Source organism: Parasteatoda tepidariorum, chromosome 2, assembly GCF_043381705.1.
Source record: "Parasteatoda tepidariorum isolate YZ-2023 chromosome 2, CAS_Ptep_4.0, whole genome shotgun sequence".
NCBI classification, from domain to species: Eukaryota; Metazoa; Arthropoda; class Arachnida; order Araneae; family Theridiidae; genus Parasteatoda; species Parasteatoda tepidariorum.
In genome coordinates, this window is record NC_092205.1 from 76010279 (window position 1) to 76031605 (window position 21327).

The 21327-nt window shown below is 29.5% G+C and overlaps 1 protein-coding gene across 3 annotated transcripts in view; it reads right to left on the minus strand.

Moving 5' to 3' along the window:
- Nucleotides 1-21327, minus strand: part of LOC107453683 (uncharacterized) — a 303673-nt gene that overhangs the window by 83347 nt on the left and 198999 nt on the right. For 2 of the 3 annotated variants that reach the window (XM_071177769.1, XM_071177768.1), the window contains exon 3: nucleotides 6903-8189. The exons of the other annotated variant lie outside the window; for it this stretch is intronic. In XM_071177769.1, coding sequence (XP_071033870.1) covers nucleotides 7181-8098 — 918 coding nt within the window. In that variant the 5' untranslated portion in view covers nucleotides 8099-8189 and the 3' untranslated portion in view covers nucleotides 6903-7180. Of the gene's footprint in view, nucleotides 1-6902; nucleotides 8190-21327 lie in introns of those variants that run through there. 3 annotated transcript variants of the gene reach the window in all.

Consider the following 21327-nt stretch of genomic DNA (forward strand, 5'->3'; position numbering starts at 1 on the left):
ATACTGTATATATATATATATATATATATATATATATATATATATACTAGACAGCATTACAAATATCACTCATATATAAAAATAAATTTAATTCTCTGCAAAAAATTCATGATCAAATTAAGGCAATGGGTGCATTATCTGTACAATTCATTTGCACCGTAATCATTGTACCGAAATTTTTATGGTAATAATTTAATTTGAGTGATTCAGAGATTTTTTGGTAATTATTACTGAAAATATTACGATGGATCAATGTTTTGTTCCGTAACTTGTTCCGGTTAAAATTGATTTTATAGTAAAAAGTACCGATGCCCTGAGTCCCGGTGCTTACGTAATGAAATTTCACATTCCACACATTTATCCCGCCACCTGCAAAGTGCTAAAAAATGAGCACAAGCCGCTTTATGATGTTTGAATAAATGGGGTCTTCAAATTCGACTATTACTTATTTCGGAGCTATTTTGAGTTTATTTTACAGTAAACTATCATCTATTAAATGAACTGGAAATTACTTTTTTGGTGGTAAACAGGAATTTTAGAACCGTTGAAGAGGACTCATCTACCAAGTGATTATTTTAATCTTTCAAAAAAAGTTGTTAACATATAATAATTATTCAGACGGTGTTCAAAATACGAATATATTAATTATATTTCATTTCTTTGAAACACAATGAGCTTTCTTGTTTGAAATATTATTTCTACTAAAATAAAGGGAAAAAATGCATGTTTGGTTTAATAAACATGTAAAAGGCACAAAAGATAATACAAAAGGCATTGTTTTAACAAATGGACTTTTAGAAGAAGCTTAAAGAATGAGTATAAATAAAATAATGAGTATAAATAATGAAGTTACTTTTAAAGTTCATTTCGATGAAGGCTGGAATCATCTTTCATTCGAAATAAAAATATAAAAATGAGAGTTTACTTTAGAAACATAAAACAAACAGTAAAAATAATGAATACTTTACTTATTTCCATTAATGTTATGAGAAGCTTTACAATTTGTCTTTGAGTAACAAAGCAAGTGAGGAATATTATTTCTTAACAATGTTATTATTCAAAATTTGTGTGAATAGAATCTGGATATATAAAAAAATAATTCGAAAAACAAGAGAAAAAAAATTTAGTACATACAAGATTTCGATATAATAATTAAATTACAAGCACTTTTTAAACTTAACTAAGACTTAAAATACATATTGAAGAAATAAAACAATGTGAAACCAAGAGCTGGTGATTTAAAAAAAACATTAAATATTAATTAACGCCAGTTAATAATTATATTAACTGGTGTATTGAAAAGAATTTACACAATAAAGCTTTTAACAATTGTTATTTAATTATTATTATTTATTTACTCTCTCCTTTTAAAATGTTCCAAGAAAAAGGATATCTCAAAAAAGACATTTGCTGAATTAAGAAATATTTTATTTTAAAACCGTCACTGAGCGGCCGACCTATTTTTAATCTCTTGACTATTAAAGGTCAACTCAGTAGCCTTGCAATTTTGAACCCAATCCAGAGGACAAGGTACCTCCTGGAATAAGTATAGGGTGAAATTCGCATTTGTGGAGGACTTTTCAGAAGGAACTTATTTGCATTATATGGAGAGGAAAACCTCCCGTTGTTAGCAAGACGGTAAGGAGTTTCTAACATATAATCTATCTACCACTGAGAATATTTTTCGTCAGCACTGTGGTCGATGCAAGTCAGGAGCAGAATTTGTCCCCATATCATCTTATTGGGGGGCAAGCACTTTATCCCTGAGTCACCATCTCTCATTAAGAAATATTGGCGTAATTTCAAATTAGACCCGGACATGGAACATTCCGGAATAAAGAGCAGGAAGCAAACAATTTAGCCAGTCATGTTACCGAGCGCGACCTTATTGTCCATTATACCCTAATTACAAATAAGAACTTTTGATAAATAAAGAACTATATTTCTTTTGACAAATTAAATAGGAAAAATTAGCTAGTGGTAGATTTACATACGTAATAATACATGCTTAGCGGTAAGTTTACATACGTCTAAATGTAAATACAACACTTTATGGCATTTTTTCTTAAATCAATCTTTGACAAGAGCACTAAGTCTTACATTTGCAGATATCGTGGGGTAATAAGAGATGTCCTAATCTAATCATAGTCTCAAATAAATTCCAAACATTCGATATTAGTTCCATTAATTCTTACAATAATCCTGAATTTAACAAAAGAATGTGTGGGGTAAATATTAGAATTATTCTATGGGAACTTTCATTGCAGCCACAGTGAATATGGGGTATTTTCAAATATCTGTTTTTGGTTGGTGCGATTTTTTTTTTTTTGCATTATTTTTAGCAAGGTCAGCTGATAAAAACACTTTATATGTTATATATACGTTAAGAAATACATATAGAAATGTATTTATACCCAGAAAATTAGAAAAACCTTTAGCTCATCTTAAGTGCAGAAAATCAATTAATATCTAAGCGAATAGCTGAAAAATTTTTACATTTAATATAAATGTTAATGAAATTTAAAAAGTTTATCAGAATTGTTTTGATTTACAAATTTTTATTCAATACGAAAAAATCAGACATTCATTTGCAGCAATCACAATGGGGAGGGCGAAAATTAATTGGTATAAAACTCACTGCATATTCATATTGCACTTAATATTTACAGCTTTTATTTATTCATTTGTTACCATCTTTTAATTAATTTCTATTGGAATATATAAATTTTAATGACATTAGTTAAGAATCACCTTCAAACGCCATTTTTTCTCTTTAAAAGTCGTTTTCTTCATTTTATTTTCAACGATTGCATAAATAAATTTGGTTTCCCCCAAATGTATTCATTCCACTTGGAAATGCATGGGATTGGCAAGCTGATTAATGCAATAAGTAACATTCCTGATTATCTTCTGAGACATTGTAATTGAATATAACGCGGATTTTCTCATTGCTTATTCAATTTGTTTTTCTTTCAGTAGTGCACTAGCAAAATCCATTCAATTGTGTTTAACAGTTACTATACAGAAGCAGCTAAATTCTAGATAGTTGCAATCAAAATATTTGAGAAAATTCAATCCTTGTTTAAGCTTGCCAAGGGATAGAAAATGCACTAGAACAATGATTTATTGAAATAATAATAAACAGTGTACTATAGAGATTTCTTTTTTAAAAATTACTTTTTAGCTAACTAGTAATTAAATAACATTATTCCCTTAAGAGAAATAGTTAACTGAACTAATCTAAATAATAATAAATAGTAAATATATCAACGAACTGAATTGAATTTGTTACCACCAATAATTCACAAAAATTGCAGCTTCATTTGCATTATTTCCAGTAAAGAATTATAAAATAAATAGGTTTTGATTAATGATAATATTTGGTATTTATAAAAGCACCCATTTTTATTTGTCTCATTACGAATCTCATGCAAATAAAGTGAAACATATTGAAAAGTAAACAAATGTGCCGAAAGTCATAGAAAAAAATCTAAATATTTAAGCTCGTAAAAAAGTGTAAGTAGAAAAAAACATTATCAGGGCTTTTACTTGTAGTATAATAACTTATATAAAAGATTATTAACATCAATTAAATCCACTCGCCAGGGGTTTTGCTACCTTTGGGCATAGAATGGTAATTGACGCACACAAAAGATTGGAAATAGTTGCAATTCACATATTCAAGAGTATATGAAAAGCGTTTTATTTCTGGCGCAATTTTCACTACAACTATCATCATTGATTATTTAACCTATCAATAGGACCACAGATCACAGATAGCTTAGTCAGATAAATCACTAAGTTCGTAAAGACAGATAATAAAGTTTGTATGTCACACATACTTCGTCACCCAGTGAAATGCAGGCTCATGGCATGGTTTTCATGGCTTTTAAGTTCATTTATCATTAAATATTAATTTTTTTTTATATTTTAGGATACCAGTGCCGCATTTCAAGGACCTAATGTTTCCTTACTTTGCTAAAATTTTCTAACAAGAAAAAGCATGTTTAAACTTGCTTTGCTATATTGTTCATCATTTGCAGAAGAGCAATTACAAATCCACACTACAATTAAATATTCTTCATCATTACTAGATCTATATTGTTCGAGATCTGCTTGGAGAACATTCTGGGTAATTTGAGGGGAAGATTTTGCTTCCTTATATTATGAATTGAAATCCAATCGAGCACATTTGAAACACAAATAGAATGTATGTTTCAGTGTAAAATCGTATACATGCAACAATTACGCAAGTATGGCTGATTGTCGAGTATACATTTTAATTTCTTCAAAGATCTTTCGAGGACCTGTGGAGTATATTCAACATCGAATAGTTGCATCTCAAAGGCAGAAGGGATCCTGCAGTTAATTCATTATTTTTGATGCTATAATGTAAAACTCAAAACAGTTGCCTGATTGATTGCATAATGATTTTAGTCTCCAAAAAATTAGATTTACAGACCTTCTGATTTCGACTTAAGAGATTAAAAATAAATAATCTTTAATTGTTGCAATTCACATTTTCCAGAGTGTAACAAGAACTTAAGGTAGTTTTTGAGAAGTCGAGATTTTGTCAAGATTCATTGATGGAGGAAAAATACATTTTTATTTTATGAAGAAATATTTTACTGTTCTGTCCAAAACAATTTTCAATACGATGTTTCAGTTTGTTGAATAATGCGTCTGATTCCTAGCAAGCTGTCCAGAATAAATGCAGAATGTTCATCAATCACCACCCTCAATATATATATATTTACAGAATCCTTATCAAAAAAGAAATCGTAAAATTATGTACACTAGAAATTGGAAATTAATGTTCAGGAAAGGAAAAAAATAAATACGTTACCCAAATATAAGAAACCACAACTGAAGAAGGCAAAACTGCGAAAACTAATCACAAATCAAAACATGTTTGATTTCTGTCGGAGGAAAGTAATCGACTTATTGGAAATTTATTGGACTCCCAGTTTCATAAGGCATATTTTTTTTCTCGTCTCGCCTTTCTGGTAATTCGTCAGATTTATATGCCATGTTTCTTACTTGTTTAAATGTCAATTTCCGATACATAATACGCGTCTCATTTGACAAGTCTTTCTAAACTTTTAGTGTAAGGACAGTTATTGTAAAACACTCTGTTTATGAATATGTAAAGTTTCATTTTCTGTGAAGCTTTTTTACTTTTAACTTAAGAGATAGAGGACGGCTAGAGGACTTATGACTTAAAAGTAATAAAAAGAGAGCTCTTTTTGAGATACAAAAGCTATACCTGTAGAGTTTACACTGCTTATGAACTTCTAGAAAAATATTTTTTTCGTGAAATAATATTTTCCAGCACTTTAAAAATATATATTAATACTGGTTGCTTATTTTTATAAACTCTATGGATAATTTCAGATTAGCACCTAGAGACTCTTAAAAATTAAAACTTGAAATATTATATCGAAATTTGAAATCGTTATAAAACATATCATGAGTGTTTATTGCGTTTGACATTGAATTGATTTCGAAACAAAAATATTTCTGCACTGATTTCTAATATGAAAACAGTATTTTGAACTAATTTTACTTCCGGGGCGCAATTTGTAATAATTATACAGCGTAATTTGTGTCACGTGAAACTACCACAACGTATGAAATAAATGTTGCGACAGCTTTTCGAATTAGCAATGTGTATTCCTTTTATCATTAAGTTGAAGGAGTCGTTCATGGGATCAATGCTTTTTATGCGTTTATGGGATCAATCAAAGTGATTTGATCACTCTATCTATTCATAAAGAAGAAGAAATTTAAAATGTCGGTAAATGCTATTTTTTACTAAAAAAAGCAATAAAACCTAGCTCCATCGTTCGAGAAGCAGTAAAGCTTGTGATAACTTCCCCAAACTCCAATTAGGCTAATCTAAAATTGCTTAAAACTTTGACTATAAATTTTGATAAAAACGATCAAAACTGACTGCAACTTGCAATGCTATTCTACACTGTACTCCATTTGAGAAATTGTGTCCATGCTAGTCAGAATATAATCAAAATTTTGATTAGTGATTTATTCTATTTAGTGATAATGTTAATTAATGCAGATTGTTGTTTTCAGAAAACAATTAAAACTTGAAAAGCTATGCAGCATGTAGATTTATTTAAAGTTAAATTTGAAAGCTTTATCTAATTCGAAAGTAGGTGAGAATTTCGATTTAACAAAATTATATTTGCCAAGATTATCACGTTAAATACGGCGTTTAACATTCAGAAAATGATCAAATGATTTTTTTTTCAAAAACGGGAGATCTAAAGTACTAAACTCAGTGGCGCGACATGCCCTTATCAGTTTTCTTGACCTTGGCCTCTGGGGCGCAAGAGCAGATGTTCCGGTCAGGTGGTCAGCCGAACGCGAAATCCCCAGTGTTTAGTTCCCAAGCATGCTTGGTACTCNCTAAACTCAGTGGCCTACTGTGGCCAAGGCCTACTGTGCCCATATCAGTTTTCTTGACCTTGGCCTCTGGGGCGCAAGAGCAGATGTTCCGGTCAGGTGGTCAGCCGAACGCGAAATCCCCAGTGTTTAGTTCCCAAGCATGCTTGGTACTCATTTATCGACCCACTGAAGGGATGGAAGGCTGAGTCCATCCTGCCCGGCCCGAGGATCGAACCAGGGACCTGCGGCACGACAGCACGAAGCGATACCGCTCAGCTACCAGGCGTCAAAACGGGAGATCTACTAAGGATTTAAGAGCCCTAACTGGCCGAAAACGGAATTTTCATTAGAATTCTGAATGCAGGGTTCCATACTCACATAAATAAAAACAAATAGATGAAAGAGTAAGAAAACATTTTAAAACTTTAAATAGTCAAAATTGCGTGTTAGTAATTAGGAAGTTGAATGAAAACACTGACTTTACTTAAACTCTATTTTATTGTTTGCCGAATTACACAATTATTACATTTGCTGCCAATAACAGATATGCACATTCAGAAAATACGGTTAGAATCTGCATTGGAAGAAAAACTTAAATTGATTTTTGAAAAAATAGGGCATTGCTAAAAAATCAAACGTGTAATTAACTGGAAAAATTTTGCTCATGGTGGTTATAATTCCTGAAGAAGCTCTGTAGTACTGTATCAAAAAATGTAAAGTTTTTTTTTTGTTTCAAACTCCCAGACTTTCGAATTGCAACCTTCTTCATCAAAATCTAATGGAGTATGGGAAAGCCTGCAACAGGTGGTACTCCATAGCAAAAAGTCTTTGCTTTTTCACATCTCATAAATGGTGTTCCAACACAGGCAATATAATTTTTTTTAGTTTCTGCCAGCTCTCCAATAATTTTATTTTCCTGATCTATTTTGGGTGGAACTTCAGAAACCACAGCCTTGTAGGATGCGTAGGCACTTTCAAATAGTACTCCATTTGTCACAATCATTATTTTTCGGTTCTTTTTAAATGAAAGATTTCCACCAAGTCCAATTTTTGTTTTGTGACCATCTACCTCATCACTCGCCATTTTATCAGAAACACTTTTCGTGCAGTCATCTCTTTGACAGATGTGCCCATTTAAAATAATTTTTTCTTCCTCATTACTTTCAAGCGAAGTGTCATAAGGGACAACTTCTTTATCACCCGATTCTTCATTCAGTAATTCAGAATTCATGGGTGGGGATTTGCGGCCATCTTCAAAGGGCAACACATCAATGACAGTTTTGACTCTGTCGTTGTCTAGAGCCGAGTTTCCACCCGAAGATGCCTTCTTACCCTTATTCAATTTAAAAGGTTCTCTGGCATATTCCGCTTTTTTTGGCCCATTATAGTATTGGTTGCAGAATATGCAGAACATTTTAATAGTCTCGCCATTAAAGGCAGACTTTTCATCTCCATTGTCCCCATATTTATGTCCATTATAATAAGTCTCGCCATGAGCAATGACTTCTTTCTCTTCATTTTCATATTGCTCGTAGTCGTCGTTTTTAAGTCCATATAAAGGTCTATCACAAAATTTGCAAAGTCCTTTATCCGTTACAGTTTGGGAGTTAACATCCGGTTTAAGATGAACTCTACCATTCATCTTGTAGTTGTTATTCTCAAATACATTTTGCATCGTATCAGATGCCAACATTTTCCCTCCATCGCCTTGAAGCGACTTCTCTATCCAAGCAGTCTTTCTACTGCCATCATAACACAACTTTAAAGACTCCTCTTTTTTGAAGCTGCAAAAAGCAAAGGTAATTTTTAAGAGTAAAAAAAGCTTTTCTCTACAGAATCATGCAAACACCGATTAAAAAAAATCAAATTTTTGTTAAATTAGATGTTAAATTTGAGTATAACCAGTAAAAATGTGCGAAAAAAAAGAAAAAACTTGATTTAAGAGTGAATTCCGGACATTTTAGTAAACTCTGAATTTTTTAGAAAATAATTAATTAGAGGAGCAAATGTAAATGCTGCCTTTGCAATACATCATTTTTGCTTCCTATTGCGGTACTATTAGAGGACTTTCTAGAAGCAGCAGACTATTTAGAGATATAGGCAGTAAATTATATATATTTTCCTAATATATATATTTATCTAATCAGTCATCTAATCATCAAATTTTATTTTCTCTAATCATCGAATAGGTGCTAAAAATTACCCCAATATTTTAATAAGGCACACCCAAAAATCCCAATTTATCAGGATTCTGCAAATTTAAAATATGTAATCGATTACAAAAATGAACTTTCACTGCAGAAAGTCATTAATTTATTTAATTACATTGACTGATTTATTTTAGATTTTAGAGATATTAAATGTATATTAAAAGTATTATCAGAAAATCTAATGGATGCAAAGTTACATGAACTGCCAAAAGCGAATTAGGAACTATGTTTCCCTTATACAGCTACTATCCCTTTGGCGTAGGAAGATGATCCTATCTATGGTACTTACCAACCTATCCAGTTTATCATATCCCTTAAATTGTAGCTTTTGGGTCCCTGGAGATTTTGTTTTCTTAGAGGTGGTGGCGAGATGACATAGTTCTGGTAAGATCATCCTAGCCGTTTTGTATGGGATTCCGTAGTGGCGATTTGGGCTGGTCACTCCCTCCTTTGAGTATCTTTGGTTTCCGACTCTGTGTGGACGCGTGTTGCCACACAGAAAAATAAACTGGGGCTCTAATGGTACTTATTAACTCTTTTTTTTAAGATCTCTATGTGGATGAAGGTCACCACAACATTTTATTCCACAAAAGTATTTATTTTACTTTTACCTGTGTCTCTTAAACATCTTCCTTTCGACCAGAAAAAATATTGAGTTAATGGAAATTTAAAGAAGTTAATGTTGAAGTTGGGCACTAAGTGCCTTTTCGGAAACCATTGCAAAAATTGTACGAATCCTTTATAATCCTGATTAACCCGGGTTAATTACGATAAATAGCATCCAGGCGAAAGAATACTGTGAAAGTTAAAATTTAATTCTCTCCGTTGATTTCTTAAAATGTGTTCTAATGATTATAATAATGTAAAGCCTACACAATCAGCACTCAGATAGTGGTTGAATACCAATTTAACAAGAACTAATAACTATATTATATTTTATCATCCGAGATTTGACATAACACAATTTTTTTTTTACTTTTTTATAAACTACCTTAAATTAAGAGAAAAATACAATAATTAATATTGATATTTTGTGGATATTGAAATTAAGAAATCTGACTATTATTTTAAAATAGTTATTTTGGAAGAAAAATTAAATGTTCAACATTTTAATCCAATTTTCTCATATTTTCATCAAAATGAAAGCAAAGTATTAAAAGGACGTAATATTGCCAAACATAACTATCATAAAACAAGTAAGTCAAACATAATGATAAATGTTTCCAACTTCAATTTTGTTTTTTCCTTTCGAAAATTCTAATTAAGAAGCACATTTATAACTTACAACTTAAAGAGAATTTAATTATAAAGGAAATTAAACTTACAATCTTCTTCGAAAATTAGTTATCGCACTCAAAATTCTTATCATTTTAGAGTTTTGAGAAAAGTTTTTTCCTTAGCATGCACTTTGGAAAATAATTCAATAAGAACTGAATTTTTTAGTTCTGTTGCCAGATATCTTTTTATTATTGTAGAAAACATTTGTTAAAGTATTTTTTTGATTGTTGACATATAATTATTATCTTATCGCTAATTACATAACAATTGTAATTCACAACAATAAGGAGATTAAAATTGGTCTGGATTAGAAGATTATAAAACATTAAACGTGTAACTAGTTTGGTAGTGTTTTTTTTCTTAATTATTTTTTTACATGAAAGTTACTACGAAATTTTCACGGTTCAGCTGTGAAAAAAATTTATACCCTTTCTCCATTAATTATATTTTTCAGTACATCGATTATATTTATTTCTTTAGTATATATTGCCGAAATTAATTATGCATCATTGGTGCCAATACTAGCATGACAATTTTTTTTTAAATTTCTCCGAATACTTGATCCAGGAGTTCCCTTGTCTTCTGGAATGGATTCAAAATTACAAGGCTATGTAATTTAAAATTAGTAGCGTAAATCCAAAAATTGGGTCGGCTGTTCAACGACGGTTAAAAAATTAGTGCATTTTATCAAAATTTATCAAGTATCATAACTGTTAATAACAGTATGGCGATTTTATTCCTTTGCCCTAAGTGACCCTGTTGATATGACCATTCTCTTAAACTATTTATTTCCCTATTAATTTTAATTTTCAGTATATATTTTTTTAATTTAAATAAAATTCTGTTCAAATTACTTAATTATATAGATATGTGTTTTGAAAGCATAAAAATAATAATTATAAAAGCACGGGATTTTTCTTCTAATGAAATATTAATTTTACGATGTAGTCTGTCTATACTCTGACATAATGAATAAAATAATTCTAAATATCCAAGAACGTGTACAAAACTATTTTATGATTAAGAACTACAATTAAGCAAAAATCGTTGACGCTATCTTTAAAATCATCAAAATTCTGGAAAATTGAACACATGGTTCTGAAGTTACAACATATCCACACAAACTCTTCATTTTGTTATTATAGATTATACCTTTAACAAATTTCCTCAACTATGGAAGTATCTGTAATTTTAAAATTCAGCCCTTTTGTAGTCAATTTGATGGAAATGTAAAGATGGAAATGTGTTCATAAAAGAGCAGAAGAAATTTTCTTTTGATAAAAAATTAAACTTTAATAGCTGACCTTAAATTCAATACATTATTAAGATGAATCTAGTTGAACTAACAGCTGAAATTAATCAGTTAAAATTGAAAGAACCAAAAATTTCCTTTCTTCGAATTCAAGAAAGGGTGAATAATTCATGAAGCTGAAGCACTTATATGCTCATTTTACCACTTGCTTTAAGGACCTGTAGAGTTGTTCTGCATCATTTAGATAATGACGTCTTGAATAAATTTCTAATATTAACTATCTCATTAAAAAGGACATTGGCTGAAGAGCTCCCTCTCATTTATTTTGTAAGAATAGATCAGAATATATGTTTAAATTGATTTAAAAATGTTTCAGAACTATGTGTTTAGGTTAGTGCAATTATGTGTACACATTTGAACACAAGCACTTAGTTGAAGAAAATAAACACGAATTGAATGATTAATTTAATCAGATCGATCTTTTAGTTTAGAGTATTATAACTGTCAATTTTTGCAGAAAAAGTCAAAATGAACATGTAAGCAATAACATATTTTATTGCTTACATGTATATTTTATCTATACTTGTTATTTTATCAATTTTGTCTTTTTACATCTTTATCCTATCTTTTATCCACAAATAATTTTATATCTTGAAATTTTATGCATGTAAACGGCTTTGTACAGTCGATTTTTATTTTTAAACATAATGTTTTAAAATTGTTACGTTTTTAAAATTTTCATTTTACTGATTTATACAAATTTTATGTCCTTTAGGACAGGCTAGTACTAATNCTTTAAAAATTAGAAGATGTTAAAAATGCATCATAATTAAAGAAATTATTTTTTTTCAAGTCTTTTTTTTTTTTTTAATTTTTGAAATATCACTTAACTTTTTGAAATCTCACCCTGTTATTGAGAAAGGGTGAGACATTCTCACCCATTTTTTTTCTGAGATGAAAACACTGTAAATTATGTTCTTATGATTTTCAGTGATGTAATTGCAAATTATGTAGTTAAAAAATTATGTAGTTGCATTTTTAATTGGCCTCATCTGGTCAAAAATTCTAAAAATATACATAGAATATTAAACACTGTCGCATCTTAAAACCTAATTGGTAATAAATTAATTATTTAAATCAAAAATATTTTATTAAAATTAATTTCAATTTTTCAAATATTTATTTCGATTTTATTTAAAAGTTTGTACGTGAAAAAAAGTTCAATGCCGAAAAGAAAATATCATACGAAATACAGATAATCCGTTCGTGAAAATATTAAAATTTTATCCAATGTGAAACATTAAGATCAAGCCTCATACCTTCAAACAGTCAAACACTATACATTTATTAATCAAGCAACGGGGTATTTTTTTTTTACATAATATACATTAATAGCATACGAATCGGCCAAATTTCATTGAGAAACAAACCCGGGTCCTTTCCCCGTGCTTCAGATCCTCTCACTATTCAGGTCGTTGAAAATTTTGTCTGCATTGTAAAAGAAATTCAATATTCGAGTTTTATTAATCAAACGTTGAATTCGTTTCTCGTTGTAAACGCTTGAATTCGTTTCTCGAATTCAAGCGTTTACAACATTCTCAAATTTTAATTAACATTTCGGTTAAGGAGAGTTGCATATTATTTATTTCTATATAAGAGCAATAGCAATTAATATACATTGAATGCAAAGCAATTAATTTACATCGAAGTCATTAACTTAAATACTTGAAAGAAAACATTTCAAGAAGTGATATGAGAATTTGAAGCATTTTAAAATCTTATATCGTGCAACAAATGTATAAACTCAAAAAAAAAATTCATAAAGAACTTGTTTAGTTGTCTTTTAATTAATTTTTGCAAAATAATCAAATCTCACATTTGAAACTAGAATAATTACTTCAGAAATTTTATTGCAAGCGTCTCGTTTTGTGTATGAACATAAATCGAAGCACTTATAGTTGGAAGGATTTATATTTCAAGAGAAATTATTTCATGAAACATTATATTAGGTTTTCAAAAATCTCATTACACTAATAAATTAAGATATCAAAATAAAGTACCTTTATACATTTCCATTCTAAAAGTAGTTACAAATCCTATTAAATTTTATAAAATGAGATTTTCTGTAAAGTTTATTTTGTATGAAGTACATATTACAAAAAAACATAATATTTAATATTCCAAATCTTGATTAAAGAATTGAAATAGAAGTTAAAAAAGAGCTTGAAAACATACATTTTAATAAAATATGTCTTGTCTGATATGTTAATAATAGTACGCTATATTTAATTTATGTTAAACTATTAATGTGCCACATTAATGAGTATATTAATGAGTCAAAATGTGTGCATTAACCCCAAAATATTCTTAAATTAATCCACTGATAAGCTTTTATAATATATTTTGATGTGTTTTGATTATAATATTATTTGAATGTCCGGACAAATTAACTTTGGTTTATTTTGAGATACAGAGTCTTTAATTTCAATGGCTGATTTTAATGTTTACTTAAACTGAGAACTAAACTGCATCTTTTGAAGAGTCTTTTAAGATCTATCCTGAGATTTGCATCAGAGACTTGAAATTGTGATGATAAGGAGAATTTGAACACTTTAAAGATACATTTTGCAAAATACATTTGGTGGAGTTAAGGTTAGCGGTCATAGAGAAAAAAAGAATTTAAAGCTTTTCAGTATTTTTTAAATTATCTGATTAGGTAAAATTCGTAAGAAACCAGTGAATTAAATGAGTTAGCTATCTGGCAAGAATGCATGAAAACCATTTTTGTTAGAAAGTCTTTTTAGCAAAGCCCATGGAAAAAAGATCACGGGGTAGTCCCCCGATTAAGGGGATCGGCAGAATATTCGCCAAATGTAGAGTTGCCCGGAGAAAACTTCTAGAGAAGGCCTAGAAAAACCTAGGACAGTCGAGAAACTGAAAACGAAAAGATACATGAAATTGAAGCTGGCTCCATTTTTTTTTTTTAAAATTGGACCATCATATAAATAAGACCTTCATATTTTGAATTATTCGGATATAAACTGTAAAAAAGTTTCTAATGTTCGAAAAATAAGGAATTTTAACTAATAATCCAAAACTTGCTTGATCAGATGAAGACAATTAAAGAGATAATTAAAAATAACTAAGGAGAGGTTAAGAATATGTAATATGACGAATTATTTCTGTTAGTTTTTAACTGACACGTGCTACAGAAAACGAAACTACAGGCTAAGCGAAAGGTCTGGTGTCAGTTTCGGGTAAGAGATGTATAGGATTAATCAAATAGGGCTGGAATCGAATAGAAGAAAAAAAACAATTATTTTAAAAATATTATAGAGATATAAAAGATACTTCTATATATATATAGAAAGATAAAAGATACTTACTCAAAAGATGAGCATTGTTTAAATTTTTTAAAATCAATTGATATCTTCCGATTGTATATCGCACTTGAAGATTAAAAAAATTAACAATATTTAGAACATTTTTCTTAATTTTTTAATACAACTTAAGGCTGTGCTATCGACCCCGATAATTTTTATATGCTTATTTTATGGTTTAAAAATGTGTAAATATTTAAAATATCGCTATTATTCCAATGCATACCACTTACTCAATTAGTTTAAAAACAGTAATTAAGAGAATTTTTTTAAGTTATCATTGAGGTTAATGAGAGCTACTTAAGAAATTATCTGGGTGATATAGTAGTCAATGTGCTTAGTTTTAACATCTTTTTTATGAAAATTTAATTATTTAATTAAAATATTGCTTATTTTTTAAGCAATTAAAGAAATGTTTTTAAAGTTACCATTGTATCCGTAGCTATGTTAGAAAACCTTCAGGTCAGATATTAGGCGAAGTGCTTAGTTTTAACTTCTGTTATGAAGTATTCCATGGTCTTGAAAAAATTAGTTCTGACGAATGTTTGTGAAGGAGATTTTAAATTTGTGATTTTCAGTTTGATTATCCTATTTCAGTCAAAACACTGGGACTGTTAGCCAAACCAAATGGTACCCGTAAAAATTCGTATTGGCCATTATGTGTAATAAAGGATGTGTATTTACGACTATTTTCTTCAATTTCACAAAGGTGAAAGGCTGCTTTTAAATCAATAGAAGAAATTACCTGTGCATCGCCTAATTGGTCTAATACAGGTATGTACTCCAAGGGGTAAGGGAAATCTATCGCGAACAATTTTTTTTATTTAATTTCCTATGATCGATACAAACTCGAGTGGAATTATCTTTTTCTTTTTTTTTTTTTTTGCAACGAACTATAGGGGCACAAAATTATGAACAACTTTCACGAATAACACCATCTTTTAACCAGGTGTCTGTGTTTCAACTATTTCTCGCTCTTTAAATGACAAACGACGAGCATGTTGAGAAATGGGAATTTCATCCTTAAAAATAATATTTATTTTAATGTCCGAGGTTTTAATCTGAGATGGCTAATAATTAATTGTTAATCAAAATAAATAAATTTTCTCATATTTATTACGTATGTGAGATAAATCTACTTCATTGAGGTCAATAGCATTGAATATCTGAGTCAAAAAAGAAAAAGTTTCATAATTGGGTGAAGCCTCATTAATATTCGAATTTTCCGAAATCAAAACAGAATCAGAAAAGTGAACCTTTCTTTGATCATAAATTAACATAGTAGTGGGTGACTGCGTATTATTGCTAACCTTGAACGGAACAGTGAAAGAAATGTCTGCGTTTTGATTTCCGCTTTGGTGGGGAATAAAATGAATATTTTTACTCTCGCAAAGAATTATGCTATTTATATTTACTACTTTCGGTATGCTCGAATTTCGAACAGTGAGTTGACCGTTAGAAAAATTTATGTCTAAGCAACTTAAAATATTCATTCCCAAAATAAAATAAAATTGCATGTTTTCTACTACATAAATATTAGCATTTAAAACAAAATTATCAATGCTTACATTCGCATTAAAATATCCAAGGGGGAAAATTTGTTCTGAACTGATACTAGTTACAACAACAGCGGAGGGTTTAAGAGGAATATACCCTAAATTTTGAAAGAGTGCAGGGCTACACATTCTAACCAGCGAACCGGTGTCACTACTTGCTGAAATTTCATAATTAAAAATGAATATTTGTTTCAAAATTCTTGTATTTTGAACACTGTGATGAAGTACTTTCTTTTTTGCGCATTCATTGCTTTTATGGCCAGTTTTATTACAATGTCTACATTTAACCACATTTTTATCACAATTTATACTTATATGGCCGTACTTATTACAAGAATAGCATTTTGTATTCAACAATTTATTTTTGGTTGGGTAAAAACATGGTGCATTGATATTGAAAACTGGAGCTTGAGAGGAGGCTGAGAGATCTCTGTTTTGTTTTGTGGGAGGTAGTTTTTAAATTGATTATCAATTTTGTTTACTCGGATTCTTGCGGTTTTATATGTTTTTAATTGCTCTATGAAAGGTTTCAGTTCATTGATTTTATGTAAATCATCTATAAAATTATCACGAATTTCCGACGGCAATTTTCGTTTCAATTGATCCACTATCATTAGTTCTTTAAAAGTTTTAAAATCTGTAATTTTGATGCCGGTTATCCATTGTTCGAAATAATGTTGTAGTTCATAAGCGAAATCTCGCCAAGAAACATTCTGTTCTTTTTAGTGGCAGATAAATTTTTGTCTAAATTGTTCCGGGGAAAGTTTGAAACGTTTCAATAACAAAGTTTTTACGTAATCATAGTTCGAAGTGGATTCTTCTGGCTCTTGAGCTATAATTTGGACGATACTAAGTGGTAAAAGTCCCATTAAATAAGTAACGAATTCTTTTTTATCTATGTTTATTCTCGTAGCTTGGCGTTCAAACAACAACAAATATGTGCTTATATCTGTTTCATTAGCATCAAAACTTTTGATTAATTTAAATAGATCACTAGATTTAAATGTGTCTGTGGTAGTTACATGAGTTCCATTTTGTTTAATTAAATTATCTGATTTTAATTTCTCAAGTTGAATTTCTTGCGCTAATCTTTTTTTTTCATTAGCGGCTTTTTCAAGTCTTTCCGAAACAATTGTTTCTAAGAGGTTTTTCGTTACCTCCTCATTATATTCGTTACATGAAGTTATAAATTTAATTATTTCTATAATTTTTGCTGTAGGGGGCACATCAACAGTTGATTCTTCAGTTAATTTAATCAAGTCCTCCTTTCGAGCTCTTGACAGAAAAGTCTTTTTTTTTCTTTAGGATACAGAAAAAAATAAAATACTGTACTCACATGGTTTTATCTTCTGACACCAAAATGTAATGATGTTGGTTACCATCAATCAAGTAAAACATAAAATAATTACTTATTCTTTTATTATAACACAGTCACAGAGACTTCTAAGCACACAGGATCGAACCACACAGGTTCCAAGTTTCACACAGAAAGATACTTCAACTAACTAATACAAAGTAGAGATGTCCAATATTTTCTGGAACAGGTATTTGAAACCTGTTATTTAATCATACCTGTTATAAAAATAACAGGTTACTTCCAAAGTGGAGATGGCTAATATTTTCTGGAACAGGTATTTTTCATCTGTTATTTAATCGTAACTGTTATAAAAATAGCAGGTTACTTCCAAAGGCCTGTTCCAAAATACTAGGCAAAAATTGTCGTTCAATTTCCTGCCAAATATTTATTGCTTGGCCACCGTAAGCACATATATATTGTAAAAATGAAGAATGGCAACAGCGGTTATGTTTCAGTTTCAGTTTCGATTTTGTGATGTAAACATTATTATTTTGCAGAACGTTGATATCATATGTATGTGAATGTAGTAAGTTACGAGTGTACTTATATTATCAATAAATATTGTTTTTATTTTCTATGAAGACTTTATTAATGTTAATTCAACAACATTCAAAGCCAACACACGTTATATCGAAACAGCTTGTTATTTTATCACTGGCAAGTATTTTGGAACAGGCGGTATTTTGTCACAGCCTAGTATTTCGGAACAGGCAGTATTTTGTCACAGCCTAGTATTTTGGAACAGCCGATATTTTGTCACAGACTAGTATTTTGGAACAGGCGATATTTTGTCACAGGCTAGTATTTTGGAACAGACAGTATTTTGTCGCAGCCTAGTTTTTTGGAACAGATGGTATTTTTGTCACAGGCTAGTATTTTGAAACAGATGGTATTTTATCAAAGGCTAGTATTTTGAAACAGGTGAAGCAGGTTAGTATTTTTGAACAAATTTGTATTCAGGAATAGGCAAGAATTTTGTGATGGCTTTGCCTACTATTTTGCAGGTTAAGTTTATTTGTAGGAATGTCGGGTAAGCAGTGACCTGTCCCCCTGCCCTTTTGATGCTCAGGCATATGGGGGGGGGGCGGTTGCTTATAATTGCATTTTCCTTGTTTTAATTTTTTTTTCTGTGATGCAAAAAGTAGAAGCATTTAAATATTTTTCCTATATTAAGTGCTTAAATATAGCTTGAATTCGCATACTGATTATATTAACACATCTTTCTAATAAGGAAATAAAAAGTTAAAATATTTATTGCCTTAAAAAAAGAAAGAAAAAAAAAGGTGAAAGAGAGAGTAAGAAATGAGACAATAAGACTCGTATTTTGTAGGAAATTTTTTTTTATTTTACATGTAGGAAATATGTATCAATATGTTGTTGTATGTTGTATTTTAAACTCAGAGATTAAAAAATTTTTTTAAATTTCTAATTTCTCGTAGAAATGAAAAGATTCTGGTTATATCGTCAAACAGAATGTAATAGGGAACTCCTATATCGTTTTTATTTAGAAACAAGTAATAAATCTGTTTCTAAATTATTTTATGCTTGTTAAAAAGAGGCAAATTTTGTAAAAAAAATTTCTGCTTCACTCATTTCTCCTAAAAATGCATTAAAAAGAACTATATTTTGTAACAAGAAATATTGTATCTATTATTATTCATTATATTTGATTACACTAACGAAAATACTTTTCAAGTGTTTTCAACCAATTTAAACTACCTGATCTAAAGTATAATCACAAAAAGAAAAAAATATATATTCATAAAAAAGGATGAAAAATAATTTTTTCACCGAGCCTAAACAATGTGTAACAAATAATGTGTAACTGCTTTCTTTTTGTTTAAAAAATAACTAGAAAAAACTAGAAAATTTCTTCCAAAAATCATATTTTAGCTTATGAAATTGTTGATGGAAAAATTGGAAACATTTCGTGGCTTCCTACTCGTAGCAATGCCGTTTAATTTCCTAGAAGTTATAACCGATGCATAGTGTGACTTCATTCATAGTTTGTTTATTATAATTCAGGAAGTTTATATTTTCAAAAAAAAATAAAGTTCTTTTCGCCATTAAACAGTTAAAAATGTTTAAATAGTATACCAGACATAAATGCACAACTATAAAGTAACTTAAAAAATCCATATTTAAAACCGTAAGCGAAAGAGAAATATATTTGATATTCAAAACATATTCCCCAGATGATAGTGCATAAAAAAATGGTGAAATTACCGTAATATACAAACATTTCTGGTGGGGAGAAAAAACGTAATTCTGGTGATAAAAACAAAATATACTGCAGCTAAATCATTCATTTGCTGATTTTTCTGATAGTAATGGTTTACCGGAAATTCTGAGTTTAAAAATTATAGTTCTTTATACCACACATCAAGAAAAAATACAAAACTGACGAGCAATTTTAACCAAATAAATGGTTTTTAATGCCATGTTCTAAGGTACCAAGATTAAACTGCCACATTATATTACATTTACGAAATTTTATTTCACATTATAAAACAACATTTGATTCTTAATTTCACCAATATCATTAAAGTGCTATCGTAAAAACTATCGTGCTTTTTCGTCTTCCCATAGAGTCAAAAACACAGTAAAATTTATCATACTTTGCAGTTTTGAAAATACTTTTTTCTCATTGCACAATTAAACAATAAAAAAATGCTTAAATGGTTTACAAGACATTTCATAACTGCAACAGTTTAATTGATTCATCAGTAGTTTAAAAAGCGTAAGTAAAAGAGTAGAATATTTGATATTCAAAAAAATAATCCTCAGATGATAGTGGAAATATTTTTCCAAACTTTTGAAAGACTTTTCTTCTTAAATCCCTTTGAAATGTTTTGAAGGAAATGTCAAGAGCGAAAATTTTGAAAAGATGTAAAAAGCCCTAATCTTGTATATTTCTATAATATTAAACTTCAATGATATTATTATAACTAAAACTTTGTTAATTTAACATAATACTTAAACATATTTTTAAATTAAAAAACCGATATAATTTATCGGTGGATTTACGCGTATAGATGATGTAAAGCTATGGTGTACACCTTCATTTTTATAACATAGTATTATTACCAAGTATTGGCTGTATATCACAAAACCACTTTCTTAGTACGTCAAATATGTAGCTCTTCCATCAAACTAACTTTTAACCTAAATGCAGGTTGCTTTTAAAGCGATGTTTAAATACTTACAAATTAAATTTTAAAAATATTGTTTGATGTTTGAGAGTTTTATGTAATCTTCACGTCAAGAATTTAATCTGAACTAGATTCATATTCATTCATGATTTAAAAGCCCAGAAATGTCTACAGTGGATATATTTGTTGAATCAGAGAAAATGATAACAAAAGTAAAAGATTCAAAACCTGCATTTTTGGTGATTTTTCACCGCTTGTTTTTGAAATCGAACTAAAGGAATATTAATTCCGTTAACTAAATTAGATAAACTAAATCAAATTTATATTCAAAGTAATTAAACCACCTACAGTTTCATAATTAATGAAGTCTATTGATCTATGACAAAAGTTTAAACTAGTTAACACAAATGGCATTTCACTTCAAAGGCTGGATTTAACACTTCAGTAACTACTGTTTATTTAAGCTCCATTTATTGTTAATATATAATATCAAATAAGCGTTCTTATCAAACGGCATTTAAATCGAGGAAAGCGAGTTTCCCTAAACTCAAATAATTCTATAAAATGGAATGCGGTGATAATGGAATTTCTATGAAACGTTTAAACAATACAAAAATCTAATTGAATTTTGAGATGCATTATGTTTCAGAGAATGTTCAAATTTAAGCATTTGGAATACTTAACTCTTATCAGCCGAATTTATTGAAACAGATAGAATTTTGTGATGGCTTTGCCTA